The sequence below is a fragment of the Telmatherina bonti genome (genome assembly GCF_933228915.1).
Source record: "Telmatherina bonti genome assembly, chromosome: 13".
NCBI lineage: Eukaryota > Metazoa > Chordata > Actinopteri > Atheriniformes > Telmatherinidae > Telmatherina > Telmatherina bonti.
The window spans coordinates 538,092-554,500 of record NC_136611.1 but is presented as its reverse complement, the minus strand read 5'-3'; the positions used below and the strand labels follow the sequence as shown (position 1 = coordinate 554,500).

The window sequence follows — 16,409 nt, the reverse complement described above, 5'->3', positions numbered from 1 at the left end:
GAGGTAAAGCTCCATGTTTTAGGAAGCAGGACGCCCGTTCCACCTCCTCGTCCAGCAGAGCGAGGTGTCTGGGTGAAATCTGCGTTAAGGGAGAGGACAGCAGGAGTCGCGGTGTTTTCCGGACGGATCCAGGTCTCAGTCAGGACCAGGACCTGAACGTGTAAGACTGACATCAGAGAACTGATGAATTCTGTTTTGTTAACTGCGGACTGACAGTTCCAGAGACGGGAGGTGACCGAAGGTGACAGAGGATGAGGATAGTGTGGGAGACTTCTGACATTTTTAACTTCCACCGTTTTATCTTCTGAAATTTTAACCTCCGACATTTTAATTTCCAAAGTTATAACTTTTAACACATTTAACTTCAGTTTTAACACATTTAACTTCAGTTAAATGTGTTAAGTTTAACATCTGACGTTTTAACTTCTGACTTTTTAACTTCCAATATTTTACCTTCCTTTTTATTTATTTATTTATTTTTTGTTAATTTATTTTATTTATTTATTTATTTTTAAATATATTTTATTTAAAAAAAAAAATTTACCTTCCAATGTTTTAACTCCTGATGTTTTCACTTCAGATGTTTTAACTTCTGACATTTTAACATCTCAAATTTTAACTTCTGACATTTTAACTTCTGACGTTTTAACTTCCGATGATTTAACTCTTGATGTTTTTCCTTCAGATGTTTTAACTTCTGACGTTTTAAATTCAGACAATTCAACTTTTGATGTTTTAACTTCCGATATTTTAACTTCCTATGTTTTAACTTCTGACATGTTAACTCTGACATTTAACTCATTTTAACCTAATGTTTTAACTCCAGATCATTTCACTTCTGATGTTTTAATTTCTGACGTTTCAATGCCAAAGTTTTAATGTCTGACATTTTAATATCCGACTTTCTAACTCATGAAGTTTTAACTCCGGATGTTCTAACCCTGGATGTTTAACTCTGGATGTTTTAAGTCTGGATGTTTTAAGTCTGGATGTTTTAAGTCTGGATGTTTTAAGTCTGGATGTTTTAAGTCTGGATGTTTTAACTCTGGATGTTTTAAGTCTGGATGTTTTAACTCTGGATGTTTTAAGTCTGGATGTTATAACTCTGGATGTTTAACTCTGGATGTTTAAGTCTGGATGTTTAACTCTGGATGTTTTAAGTCTGGATGTTTAACTCTGGATGTTTTAAGTCTGGATGTTTAACTCTGGATGTTTTAAGTCTGGATGTTTTAAGTCTGGATGTTTAACTCTGGATGTTTTAAGTCTGGATGTTTTAAGTCTGGATGTTTTAAGTCTGGATGTTTAACTCTGGATGTTTTAAGTCTGGATGTTTAACTCTGGATGTTTAAGTCTGGATGTTTTAAGTCTGGATGTTTAACTCTGGATGTTTAACTCTGGATGTTTTAAGTCTGGATGTTTAACTCTGGATGTTTAAGTCTGGATGTTTTAAGTCTGGATGTTTTAAGTCTGGATGTTTTAAGTCTGGATGTTTTAAGTCTGGATGTTTTAAGTCTGGATGTTTTAACTCTGGATGTTTTAAGTCTGGATGTTTAACTCTGGATGTTTTAAGTCTGGATGTTTTAAGTCTGGATGTTTAACTCTGGATGTTTTAAGTCTGGATGTTTAAGTCTGGATGTTTAACTCTGGATGTTTTAACTCTGGATGTTTTAAGTCTGGATGTTTTAAGTCTGGATGTTTAACTCTGGATGTTTTAAGTCTGGATGTTTAACTCTGGATGTTTAACTCTGGATGTTTTAACTCTGGATGTTTTAAGTCTGGATGTTTTAAGTCTGGATGTTTAACTCTGGGTGTTTTAACTCTGGATGTTTTAAGTCTGGATGTTTAACTCTGGATGTTTAACTCTGGATGTTTTAACTCTGGATGTTTTAAGTCTGGATGTTTTAAGTCTGGATGTTTTAACTCTGGATGTTTTAAGTCTGGATGTTTTAAGTCTGGATGTTTAACTCTGGATGTTTTAAGTCTGGATGTTTAACTCTGGATGTTTAACTCTGGATGTTTAACTCTGGATGTTTTAAGTCTGGATGTTTTAACTCTGGATGTTTAACCCTGGATGTTTTAAATCTGGATGTTTTAAGTCTGGATGTTTTAAGTCTGGATGTTTTAAGTCTGGATGTTTAACTCTGGATGTTTTAACTCTGGATGTTTTAAGTCTGGATGTTTTAAGTCTGGATGTTTAACTCTGGATGTTTAACTCTGGATGTTTTAACTCTGGATGTTTTAAGTCTGGATGTTTTAAGTCTGGATGTTTAACTCTGGGTGTTTTAACTCTGGATGTTTTAAGTCTGGATGTTTAACTTTGGATGTTTTAAGTCTGGATGTTTAACTCTGGATGTTTTAAGTCTGGATGTTTAACTCTGGATGTTTAACTCTGGATGTTTTAACTCTGGATGTTTTAAGTCTGGATGTTTTAAGTCTGGATGTTTTAAGTCTGGATGTTTTAAGTCTGGATGTTTTAAGTCTGGATGTTTAACTCTGGGTGTTTTAACTCTGGATGTTTTAAGTCTGGATGTTTAACTTTGGATGTTTTAAGTCTGGATGTTTTACTCTGGATGTTTTAAGTCTGGATGTTTAACTCTGGATGTTTTAAGTCTGGATGTTTAACCCTGGATGTTTTAAATCTGGATGTTTTAAGTCTGGATGTTTTAACTCTGGATGTTTTAAGTCTAGATGTTTTAAGTCTGGATGTTTTAACTCTGGATGTTTTAAGTCTGGATGTTTTAACTCTGGATGTTTAACTCTGGATGTTTTAACTCTAGATGTTTAACTCTGGATGTTTAACTCTGGATGTTTTAACTCTGGATGTTTTAAGTCTGGATGTTTTAAGTCTGGATGTTTTAACCCTGGATGTTTTAAATCTGGATGTTTTAAGTCTGGATGTTTTAACTCTGGATGTTTTAAGTCTGGATGTTTTAACTCTGGATGTTTAACTCTGGATGTTTTAACTCTGGATGTTTTAAGTCTGGATGTTTTAAGTCTGGATGTTTTAACTCTGGATGTTTTAACTCTGGATGTTTTAAGTCTGGATGTTTTAAGTCTGGATGTTTAACTCTGGGTGTTTTAACTCTGGATGTTTTAAGTCTGGATGTTTAACTTTGGATGTTTTAAGTCTGGATGTTTTACTCTGGATGTTTTAAGTCTGGATGTTTAACTCTGGATGTTTTAAGTCTGGATGTTTAACCCTGGATGTTTTAAATCTGGATGTTTTAAGTCTGGATGTTTTAACTCTGGATGTTTTAAGTCTGGATGTTTTAACTCTGGATGTTTTAAGTCTGGATGTTTAACTCTGGATGTTTTAAGTCTGGATGTTTTAAGTCTGGATGTTTTAAGTCTGGATGTTTTAACTCTGGATGTTTTAAGTCTGGATGTTTAACTCTGGATGTTTTAAGTCTGGATGTTTAAGTCTGGATGTTTAACTCTGGATGTTTTAACTCTGGATGTTTTAAGTCTGGATGTTTTAACTCTGGATGTTTTAAGTCTGGATGTTTAACTCTGGATGTTTTAAGTCTGGATGTTTAACTCTGGATGTTTAACTCTGGATGTTTAACTCTGGATGTTTTAAGTCTGGATGTTTTAACTCTGGATGTTTAACCCTGGATGTTTTAAATCTGGATGTTTTAAGTCTGGATGTTTTAAGTCTGGATGTTTAACTCTGGATGTTTAACTCTGGATGTTTTAACTCTGGATGTTTTAAGTCTGGATGTTTTAAGTCTGGATGTTTAACTCTGGATGTTTTAAGTCTGGATGTTTAACTCTGGATGTTTTAAGTCTGGATGTTTAACTCTGGATGTTTTAAGTCTGGATGTTTTAAGTCTGGATGTTTTAACTCTGGATGTTTTAAGTCTGGATGTTTTAACTCTGGATGTTTTAAGTCTGGATGTTTTAAGTCTGGATGTTTAACTCTGGATGTTTTAAGTCTGGATGTTTAACTCTGGATGTTTTAAGTCTGGATGTTTAACTCTGGATGTTTTAAGTCTGGATGTTTTAACTCTGGATGTTTTAAGTCTGGATGTTTTAAGTCTGGATGTTTTAACTCTGGATGTTTTAAGTCTGGATGTTTAACTCTGGATGTTTAACTCTGGATGTTTTAACTCTAGATGTTTAACTCTGGATGTTTTAAGTCTGGATGTTTAACTCTGGGTGTTTTAACTCTGGATGTTTAACTCTGGATGTTTTAAGTCTGGATGTTTAACCCTGGATGTTTTAAATCTGGATGTTTTAAGTCTGGATGTTTTAACTCTGGATGTTTTAAGTCTGGATGTTTAACTCTGGATGTTTAACTCTGGATGTTTTAAGTCTGGATGTTTAACTCTGGATGTTTTAACTCTGGATGTTTTAAGTCTGGATGTTTTAAGTCTGGATGTTTAACTCTGGATGTTTAACTTTGGATGTTTTAACTCTGGATGTTTAACTCTGGATGTTTAACTCTGGATGTTTTAAGTCTGGATGTTTTAAATCTGGATTTTTTAAGTCTGGATGTTTTAACTCTGGATGTTTTAACTCTGGATGTTTTAAGTCTGGATGTTTAACTCTGGATGTTTAACTCTGGATGTTTTAACTCTGGATGTTTTAAGTCTGGATGTTTTAAGTCTTATTTTATTTATTTATTTATTTTTAAATATATTTTATTAAAAAAAAAAAATTTACCTTCCAATGTTTTAACTCCTGATGTTTTCACTTCAGATGTTTTAACTTCTGACATTTTAACATCTCAAATTTTAACTTCTGACATTTTAACTTCTGACGTTTTAACTTCCGATGATTTAACTCTTGATGTTTTTCCTTCAGATGTTTTAACTTCTGACGTTTTAAATTCAGACAATTCAACTTTTGATGTTTTAACTTCCGATATTTTAACTTCCTATGTTTTAACTTCTGACATGTTAACTCTGACATTTAACTCATTTTAACCTAATGTTTTAACTCCAGATCATTTCACTTCTGATGTTTTAATTTCTGACGTTTCAATGCCAAAGTTTTAATGTCTGACATTTTAATATCCGACTTTCTAACTCATGAAGTTTTAACTCCGGATGTTCTAACCCTGGATGTTTAACTCTGGATGTTTTAAGTCTGGATATTTTAAGTCTGGATGTTTTAACTCTGGATGTTTTAAGTCTGGATGTTTAACTCTGGATGTTTTAACTCTGGATGTTTTAAGTCTGGATGTTTTAAGTCTGGATGTTTAACTCTGGATGTTTTAAGTCTGGATGTTTAACTCTGGATGTTTTAAGTCTGGATGTTTAAGTCTGGATGTTTAACTCTGGATGTTTTAACTCTGGATGTTTTAAGTCTGGATGTTTTAAGTCTGGATGTTTAACTCTGGATGTTTTAAGTCTGGATGTTTAACTCTGGATGTTTAACTCTGGATGTTTTAACTCTGGATGTTTTAAGTCTGGATGTTTTAAGTCTGGATGTTATAACTCTGGATGTTTAACTCTGGATGTTTAAGTCTGGATGTTTAACTCTGGATGTTTAAGTCTGGATGTTTTAACTCTGGATGTTTTAAGTCTGGATGTTTTAAGTCTGGATGTTTAACTCTGGATGTTTTAAGTCTGGATGTTTAACTATGGATGTTTAACTCTGGATGTTTTAACTCTGGATGTTTTAAGTCTGGATGTTTAACTCTGGGTGTTTTAAGTCTGGATGTTTAACTTTGGATGTTTTAAGTCTGGATGTTTTACTCTGGATGTTTTAAGTCTGGATGTTTAACTCTGGATGTTTTAAGTCTGGATGTTTAACTCTGGATGTTTTAAGTCTGGATGTTTAACCCTGGATGTTTTAAATCTGGATGTTTTAAGTCTGGATGTTTTAACTCTGGATGTTTTAAGTCTGGATGTTTAACTCTGGATGTTTAACTCTGGATGTTTTAACTCTGGATGTTTTAAGTCTGGATGTTTTAAGTGTGGATGTTTAACTCTGGGTGTTTTAACTCTGGATGTTTTAAGTCTGGATGTTTAACTCTGGATGTTTTAAGTCTGGATGTTTAACTCTGGATGTTTTAAGTCTGGATGTTTAACTCTGGATGTTTTAAGTCTGGATGTTTAACTCTGGATGTTTTAAGTCTGGATGTTTAACTCTGGATGTTTTAAGTCTGGATGTTTAACTCTGGATGTTTTAAGTCTGGATGTTTAACTCTGGATGTTTTAAGTGTGGATGTTTAACTCTGGATGTTTTAAGTCTGGATGTTTTAACTCTGGGTGTTTTAAGTCTGGATGTTTTAAGTCTGGATGTTTAACTCTGGGTGTTTTAACTCTGGATGTTTTAAGTCTGGATGTTTTAAGTCTGGATGTTTAACTCTGGATGTTTTAAGTCTGGATGTTTAACTCTGGATGTTTAACTCTGGATGTTTAACTCTGGATGTTTTAAGTCTGGATGTTTTAACTCTGGATGTTTAACCCTGGATGTTTTAAATCTGGATGTTTTAAGTCTGGATGTTTTAAGTCTGGATGTTTTAAGTCTGGATGTTTAACTCTGGATGTTTTAACTCTGGATGTTTTAAGTCTGGATGTTTTAAGTCTGGATGTTTAACTCTGGATGTTTAACTCTGGATGTTTTAACTCTGGATGTTTTAAGTCTGGATGTTTTAAGTCTGGATGTTTAACTCTGGGTGTTTTAACTCTGGATGTTTTAAGTCTGGATGTTTAACTTTGGATGTTTGAAGTCTGGATGTTTAACTCTGGATGTTTTAAGTCTGGATGTTTAACTCTGGATGTTTAACTCTGGATGTTTTAACTCTGGATGTTTTAAGTCTGGATGTTTTAAGTCTGGATGTTTTAAGTCTGGATGTTTTAAGTCTGGATGTTTTAAGTCTGGATGTTTAACTCTGGGTGTTTTAACTCTGGATGTTTTAAGTCTGGATGTTTAACTTTGGATGTTTTAAGTCTGGATGTTTTACTCTGGATGTTTTAAGTCTGGATGTTTAACTCTGGATGTTTTAAGTCTGGATGTTTAACCCTGGATGTTTTAAATCTGGATGTTTTAAGTCTGGATGTTTTAACTCTGGATGTTTTAAGTCTAGATGTTTTAAGTCTGGATGTTTTAACTCTGGATGTTTTAAGTCTGGATGTTTTAACTCTGGATGTTTAACTCTGGATGTTTTAACTCTAGATGTTTAACTCTGGATGTTTAACTCTGGATGTTTTAACTCTGGATGTTTTAAGTCTGGATGTTTTAAGTCTGGATGTTTTAACCCTGGATGTTTTAAATCTGGATGTTTTAAGTCTGGATGTTTTAACTCTGGATGTTTTAAGTCTGGATGTTTTAACTCTGGATGTTTTAAGTCTGGATGTTTTAACTCTGGATGTTTAACTCTGGATGTTTTAACTCTGGATGTTTTAAGTCTGGATGTTTTAAGTCTGGATGTTTTAACTCTGGATGTTTTAACTCTGGATGTTTTAAGTCTGGATGTTTTAAGTCTGGATGTTTAACTCTGGGTGTTTTAACTCTGGATGTTTTAAGTCTGGATGTTTAACTTTGGATGTTTTAAGTCTGGATGTTTTACTCTGGATGTTTTAAGTCTGGATGTTTAACTCTGGATGTTTTAAGTCTGGATGTTTAACCCTGGATGTTTTAAATCTGGATGTTTTAAGTCTGGATGTTTTAACTCTGGATGTTTTAAGTCTGGATGTTTTAACTCTGGATGTTTTAAGTCTGGATGTTTAACTCTGGATGTTTTAAGTCTGGATGTTTTAAGTCTGGATGTTTTAAGTCTGGATGTTTTAACTCTGGATGTTTTAAGTCTGGATGTTTAACTCTGGATGTTTTAAGTCTGGATGTTTAAGTCTGGATGTTTAACTCTGGATGTTTTAACTCTGGATGTTTTAAGTCTGGATGTTTTAACTCTGGATGTTTTAAGTCTGGATGTTTAACTCTGGATGTTTTAAGTCTGGATGTTTAACTCTGGATGTTTAACTCTGGATGTTTAACTCTGGATGTTTTAAGTCTGGATGTTTTAACTCTGGTTGTTTAACCCTGGATGTTTTAAATCTGGATGTTTTAAGTCTGGATGTTTTAAGTCTGGATGTTTAACTCTGGATGTTTAACTCTGGATGTTTTAACTCTGGATGTTTTAAGTCTGGATGTTTTAAGTCTGGATGTTTAACTCTGGATGTTTTAAGTCTGGATGTTTAACTCTGGATGTTTTAAGTCTGGATGTTTAACTCTGGATGTTTTAAGTCTGGATGTTTTAAGTCTGGATGTTTTAACTCTGGATGTTTTAAGTCTGGATGTTTTAACTCTGGATGTTTTAAGTCTGGATGTTTTAAGTCTGGATGTTTAACTCTGGATGTTTTAAGTCTGGATGTTTAACTCTGGATGTTTTAAGTCTGGATGTTTAACTCTGGATGTTTTAAGTCTGGATGTTTTAAGTCTGGATGTTTTAACTCTGGATGTTTTAAGTCTGGATGTTTTAAGTCTGGATGTTTTAACTCTGGATGTTTTAAGTCTGGATGTTTAACTCTGGATGTTTAACTCTGGATGTTTTAACTCTAGATGTTTAACTCTGGATGTTTTAAGTCTGGATGTTTAACTCTGGGTGTTTTAACTCTGGATGTTTAACTCTGGATGTTTTAAGTCTGGATGTTTAACCCTGGATGTTTTAAATCTGGATATTTTAAGTCTGGATGTTTTAACTCTGGATGTTTTAAGTCTGGATGTTTAACTCTGGATGTTTAACTCTGGATGTTTTAAGTCTGGATGTTTAACTCTGGATGTTTTAACTCTGGATGTTTTAAGTCTGGATGTTTTAAGTCTGGATGTTTAACTCTGGATGTTTAACTTTGGATGTTTTAACTCTGGATGTTTAACTCTGGATGTTTAACTCTGGATGTTTTAAGTCTGGATGTTTTAAATCTGGATTTTTTAAGTCTGGATGTTTTAACTCTGGATGTTTTAACTCTGGATGTTTTAAGTCTGGATGTTTAACTCTGGATGTTTAACTCTGGATGTTTTAACTCTGGATGTTTTAAGTCTGGATGTTTTAAGTCTTATTTTATTTATTTATTTATTTTTAAATATATTTTATTAAAAAAAAAAAATTTACCTTCCAATGTTTTAACTCCTGATGTTTTCACTTCAGATGTTTTAACTTCTGACATTTTAACATCTCAAATTTTAACTTCTGACATTTTAACTTCTGACGTTTTAACTTCCGATGATTTAACTCTTGATGTTTTTCCTTCAGATGTTTTAACTTCTGACGTTTTAAATTCAGACAATTCAACTTTTGATGTTTTAACTTCCGATATTTTAACTTCCTATGTTTTAACTTCTGACATGTTAACTCTGACATTTAACTCATTTTAACCTAATGTTTTAACTCCAGATCATTTCACTTCTGATGTTTTAATTTCTGACGTTTCAATGCCAAAGTTTTAATGTCTGACATTTTAATATCCGACTTTCTAACTCATGAAGTTTTAACTCCGGATGTTCTAACCCTGGATGTTTAACTCTGGATGTTTTAAGTCTGGATATTTTAAGTCTGGATGTTTTAACTCTGGATGTTTTAAGTCTGGATGTTTAACTCTGGATGTTTTAACTCTGGATGTTTTAAGTCTGGATGTTTTAAGTCTGGATGTTTAACTCTGGATGTTTTAAGTCTGGATGTTTAACTCTGGATGTTTTAAGTCTGGATGTTTAAGTCTGGATGTTTAACTCTGGATGTTTTAACTCTGGATGTTTTAAGTCTGGATGTTTTAAGTCTGGATGTTTAACTCTGGATGTTTTAAGTCTGGATGTTTAACTCTGGATGTTTAACTCTGGATGTTTTAACTCTGGATGTTTTAAGTCTGGATGTTTTAAGTCTGGATGTTATAACTCTGGATGTTTAACTCTGGATGTTTAAGTCTGGATGTTTAACTCTGGATGTTTAAGTCTGGATGTTTTAACTCTGGATGTTTTAAGTCTGGATGTTTTAAGTCTGGATGTTTAACTCTGGATGTTTTAAGTCTGGATGTTTAACTATGGATGTTTAACTCTGGATGTTTTAACTCTGGATGTTTTAAGTCTGGATGTTTAACTCTGGGTGTTTTAAGTCTGGATGTTTAACTTTGGATGTTTTAAGTCTGGATGTTTTACTCTGGATGTTTTAAGTCTGGATGTTTAACTCTGGATGTTTTAAGTCTGGATGTTTAACTCTGGATGTTTTAAGTCTGGATGTTTAACCCTGGATGTTTTAAATCTGGATGTTTTAAGTCTGGATGTTTTAACTCTGGATGTTTTAAGTCTGGATGTTTAACTCTGGATGTTTAACTCTGGATGTTTTAACTCTGGATGTTTTAAGTCTGGATGTTTTAAGTGTGGATGTTTAACTCTGGGTGTTTTAACTCTGGATGTTTTAAGTCTGGATGTTTAACTCTGGATGTTTTAAGTCTGGATGTTTAACTCTGGATGTTTTAAGTCTGGATGTTTAACTCTGGATGTTTTAAGTCTGGATGTTTAACTCTGGATGTTTTAAGTCTGGATGTTTAACTCTGGATGTTTTAAGTCTGGATGTTTAACTCTGGATGTTTTAAGTCTGGATGTTTAACTCTGGATGTTTTAAGTGTGGATGTTTAACTCTGGGTGTTTTAAGTCTGGATGTTTTAAGTCTGGATGTTTTAAGTCTGGATGTTTTAAGTCTGGATGTTTAACTCTGGGTGTTTTAACTCTGGATGTTTTAAGTCTGGATGTTTAACTTTGGATGTTTTAAGTCTGGATGTTTAACTCTGGATGTTTTAAGTCTGGATGTTTAACTCTGGATGTTTTAAGTCTGGATGTTTAACTCTGGATGTTTTAAGTCTGGATGTTTAACTCTGGAAGCTTTAAGTCTGGATGTTTTGACTCCTCATGTTTTAACTCGTGATGTTTTCACTTATGACGTTTTTACTTCCAACGTATAAACTTCCAAAGTTTTAACGTCTGACATTTTAATTTTTTAACTTGTGACATTTTAACTCCTGACATTTTAACTCCTCATGTTTTAACTCTGGATGTTGTGTCTCTGGATGATTTACCGTTGATTCTCTCCCAGTGTCTTGTTTGAGTGTTGGTGTAGCAAAGTTCACAGAAAGCTGCTGCAAAGTTGCATGCAGATGTAGATCCAGTGTGAGGAGGCTTTGGGGTGTAAGAGTTAATCCTCTGGAATGTTATTTAACTCAGGCACACACACTGTGATCAACAGCAAACACCACAACATTGAAGTATTCATACGTTTCAGTCGTTCTTGTGTAGAAAAGTGTGATGATGAATCAGCATGAAAGGTGACGTTTCTCTTTTCTTTGGCTTTGTTAGAGCTGAAAGCAAGCTACCAGCTGTGCATCTTTGAGTGTAGTACAGAATGTGGGCTTTTAGAGCTCTCAGAAATTTTTGGTTCTGTTTTCTTGATAACAGTTAGTGAAAATTTTGTAAATCTACTTTTACACTTAGAATAAAGTAACTCTACTCTGCAGATTTCAGGATAATATATTTTAATATGCAAGTCCAGAAGGCAAGAAATTATAAAGCGTTTTTCACAAAACCCTTCGATAATTTTGCATTGATCCTCTCAGATCTGTCAGAAACAAGCTGAAAGAGAATTCTCCACCATAAGCCCCACCTTCCCCTACTACTGGATGCATTTGATTGGTCAACTGCTAGGAGCAGATGTAGATGCACATCAGCTTTTTTCTTCATAGAAACACACAGAACTGATGAACAAACCAAAGTAGTTACTCTGGAAATAATGTCAACATCAAACATACAACTGTACATGTTTGAGCCTGGATCAGACCCTGAAAACAAGAGTGAACAACTCATTGACTTCAGCAACAAATGCAGCTGGACGTGTCGGGTAAATACTCGCTTTCGTGCAATAGTCCAAAATAACATTGTTAGGCATTTTTCCCTTGCCTTTTATAATCTTAACGTATTGTTAACATCTCTGTTAATAGATGGGACATGTGGATGCCATCTACATGTATTGTTTTGTGTAGCTTATCACTGGTATGTTTTTATCCTAAGCTTTAAAGTCATTCAGTGTCTGGACAAATAGCGGTAGATGCAACCGAAGTGCCATGCACCTAAGATTCTGACACTTGTATGACCAGACGTACCAGCAATCAGCTCTTCTAGCTTAATTTCTACCTTAATTATAACAGAGACTGATCCTAAACCAGCATCATCCAAGCTGCCATCACTGACTGATTGTTACTCTGTTGATAAACTTGACAAACTACCAATCTGAATTAGTCTAGGATGGTATTGTCCTACCTCCAATCTTGCCATTGTACGTTCAAGGTACATCTACCTTATAGAAATATTTTCTTCCATCATACCTTGCTGGAAATTTAAATTATTGTGTATCTTGACGAAATGTCACCAACTTTTCATTCTCTATTTTCCCAGAATGCCATCCGTCATGTGAGACATGCCATGGGGCGGGGCCTCTCTCTTGTACTTCCTGCCCAGCCAACAGCATGCTTTGGCCCTCTGGTTTTTGTGCTCCCAAATGTCCCCTTGGTTACTATGGCAACGGTCGTCGGATCTGTCAGGGTAAGAAGGCATCACCACTGCATCTCCACTGATTAATCAGAGAATGCATCTGAAAACACAATTCTTGGTGCAAAGACTTCTCTTGGAGAACTTTGAACATGGAAACAAATCTGGAAAGTTCCTGGCTAGTTAAAAACAAACAAGGAGAAAACAACAATCTTGTCAAACTCGCAAACATTTCTTTTACAGACAATCACACTAATTAATAAATTCTCTTCAATATCAGACTATTCTATTAACTGGTTAAAGACTACAGCAATGCCCATTAACTGTGACTTTAAAAACATATCTAACACCACTATACAGTCAGGAAATATTAGTTATTTAGGTATAATAATCTCTCCCAGACTAACCGAATTAATAAAGTTAAATTCAATTCAATTCAATTCAATTCAACTTTATTTATATAGCGTCAAATCACGGCAATGCCATCTCAAGACGCTTTACAGGCAGAGGGGAAAACATAATGAAGGCCAATTCATAACAGCCTATATAAGGAAACCAACAGATTGAGTTGAGTCCAACTCAATCTCCCATCCTGAGCAAGCACACTGGCGACAGTGGGAAGGAAAAAACTCCCTTTTAACAGGAAGGAAACCTCCGGCAGAACCCGGCTCAGGACAGGCAGCCATCTGCCTCTGCTGTGTGGGGGGAAGAGGACAGAAAGACAACAGACAACAGGAACTGCTACTCCCGGCCAGGGAGACCTGCTGAGACAGGAGACATACATGTTAATGATGCAACACTGTTATGGGGGGGGGGGGGGGGAGGGGGGGGGGGGGGGGGGTAAAAGAAAGAGATAAAGAGAAAAAGAAAGAAGCTCAGTGTATCAGGAAATGTCCCTCAGCAGTCTAAACCTATAGCAGCATAACTAAGGGATGCTAACCATCCCTAGCTATAGGACTTATCAAAAAGATAAGTCTTCAGCCTAGTCTTAAAGGTGGGGAGGGTGTCTGCTTCCCTAACACTAACTGGGAGCTTATTCCATAAGAGAGGGGCCTGATAACCAAAGGCTCTGCCTCCTGCTCGGCTCTTTGAGACTCTAGGAACCACAAGTAAGCCTGCAGTCAGTGAACGAAGTACTCTACTTGGTATATAAGGAACAATGAGGTCTTTGATATATAGTGGTGCCTGGTTGTGGAGGGCTTTATATGTAAGGAGAAGGATTTTAAATTCTATTCTAGATTCAACAGGCAGCCAATGAAGAGAGGCTAAAACTGGAGAAATATGATCTCTCCTGCTGGTTCTGGTCAGGACTCTGGCTGCAGAATTCTGGATCAGCTGAAGGCTTTTCAGGGCATATTTAGGACAGCCCAGTAATAGAGAGTTACAGTAATCTAGTCTCGAAGTAACAAAAGCGTGAACCAGTTTTTCTGTATCACTCTGAGACAGAATGTCCCTAATTTTGGCTATATTACGTAAATGAAAGAAGGCTGTTTTAGTAACCTGCTTAATATGTGGGCCAAAGGACAGGTCAGGGTCAAATATTACTCCAAGGTTTCTCACTGTAGCACTGGAAGCTAAATCATGATCAGCTAATAAAAACAGTAGAGGATGACCTCTCAAGGTAGAACCGCTTGCCCATATCACTTATGGGGAGGGTTTCCACTGTTAAAATGATGGTTTTACCAAAAGTTAATTACCTTTTCTCAATGGTTCCCATCAGACCATCCTCCACTTGGTTTAAATCACTAGACTCCCACATATCCAGATTTCTCTGGAAAAACAAGCCATCCCGCATTAGTCTAAAAACTTTACAACAGACCAAAGACAGAGGTGGGTTGGACCTGCCAAATTTTAATCAATATTTCTTATGTAACAGGCTGCAATGCATCTCCAAGTGGCTTAATCCAAGTTCTTTGGATGAGCCACTTGGAAATTCATTACAGCCCGTTACATAATAAATAATGATTAAAATTAGGCAGGTCCAACCCACATTAAACTCTCAGGCAACACAGCTTCCAGGAATAAGTCTGAAGCTGTCTGCTTTAAGCTGTACATTTATATGTTGACATTAATATCTCAGTAGATGACCAGATACCCCGCTCTGGGAGACCTGCCCCTACTGAAACTAACCCATTTGCCATAAAAGTTAAATGAAATGTAAGAGGTCTGTAGTTTGTCTGTAAAAGTCTGCCAGTGCACCACTTACATCGTCAGTGTCACAGGAACGGAAGTGTGTAGCTCTGATGGATAGTTTCCCCTTTAGGTGATGAACAAATGTTTTCCAGCATTTCTGTCCCGTCCAGGGGGTTTAAAGTCCAGCTGCTACATGTAGAGTTTATTCAGGGACACTGTGTGGTAAATCCACAATGATCCATGCTAAGAGAGTTTCTAGCCTTATTAAAGCTTGACTCCTAGAGTCTACCTTTTGTTTGTTTGTTTGCAGCATGTGACAGCCAGTGCCTGACATGTGACTCTCCCGAGGGTTGTACATCCTGCCGTGACCCAGCCAAGGTGCTGCTGTTTGGAGAGTGTCAGTACGAAAGCTGCGCCCATCAGTACTACCTCAACACCACCACCCGGGCCTGCAGAGGTACGCTGCCATCCCATGAAAACACAACACAAACTGTTGTAGGTGCGACCCGTTGGATCAATAACCAGGATAAATTGCTCTCCATCCATATTGCAGGTAATGTAGAACACCAGGATGAGTTTATAGGGTCCATCAATCAGGTAATAAACTGTGGGATCAGACATGCAAATGCCAACCATTCTGTATGTGACGTATGTATTACGTCTTCCTGTGCACGGAGACATTGAGCCTTATGCGGTGCATACAGGTAATTCCGGACACTTCCCGTCATGTCGTTCATACATCCAAAAACCACAACAGTTTCACCCAGTGATGTTTGCTTCTCTTTTCAACCTGTTACCACCCCTTAAGCTTTGGAAGAACTGATGAAGCTATACTCAAACAAATCTGCTGGTTTTGATGGGTTCGATCCCATGTTTTTAAAGATAGCAGCTCACATTGTTGCAGCCCCATCACATACTTATTTAATTAGTCTCCGTTATTCTGTTTTTCCTTCAGACTGGAAATCTGCACTGATCCTCCATCTTTTTAAAGGAGGCTCTGGTTCCAACCCTAACTGTTACAGACCGATATCCAACTAGCCTTGTCTTGCCAAAGTGCTTGAGAAACTAATTCACAAACAGTTAAATGATTTCCTTGACTCCAATCATATCCTGTAAGATTTGTAGTCTGGTTTCAGAACTGGCCACAGGTCCTTGATGACATCATCACCACCATTGACAGAAAACGGGTTTGCATAGCCACCATCTTAGATCTGGCTAAGGCCTTTGACTCAGTAGTCCATGAGCCTCTTGCGTAGGCTCTATGGTATAGGCCTTTCCAAGAGTTGCATTAACTGGTTTGCCAGCTATCTCAAAAAACTTGTCCAGAAATTAAAGTCAGAAACATTAGAGTCTGATCCGCTAAACATCTCCTCTGGTGTGCCCCAAGGTTCCATCTTGGCCCCAGCCTTGTTTTCTATTTATATAAATTATGTGGCCAAGGATGTCGGTGCTTCCTGAATACATCTCTATGCTTACAACACCATTATTTAGTCATCTGGCTCCTCACTCCACTCTACATGGCCACCCTCCAGCTCAGTCTCACTTCTATTGAGACGTCCTTTCATGACCTCCATCTGCGTCTCAGTTAAAAAAAAAACTTAATGCATGACATTCAGTCATCAAAACAGTGTCATTAGGAGACTTTCGGGTTGGGAGCAGATTAAGATGGTTGACTGAAGTTGAGCTCCTGCAAAGACCAAACTCATCCCTTCAAAACACAAGCAAACTGTCACAACTGCTTGTGAAATTGGGCTTGCGGACATCTCAGATCATAATGCAAGTTATTGAGTATTCAGGTA

The 16,409-nt window shown here is 36.2% G+C and overlaps 1 protein-coding gene across 6 annotated transcripts in view; it reads left to right on the top strand.

The window, feature by feature from the left end:
* Nucleotides 1-16,409, top strand: part of LOC306764394 (extracellular matrix organizing protein FRAS1-like) — a 623,368-nt gene that overhangs the window by 305,678 nt on the left and 301,281 nt on the right. For all 6 annotated transcript variants that reach the window (XR_013771547.1, XR_013771548.1, XM_079251555.1 and 3 more), the window contains 2 exons: nucleotides 12,385-12,531; nucleotides 14,921-15,067. Coding sequence is in view for 4 of the 6 variants with exons in the window: in XM_079251555.1 (XP_079107681.1) it covers nucleotides 12,385-12,531; nucleotides 14,921-15,067 (294 nt within the window). In the remaining 2 variants the exon portion in view is untranslated. The remainder of the gene's footprint in view (nucleotides 1-12,384; nucleotides 12,532-14,920; nucleotides 15,068-16,409) is intronic.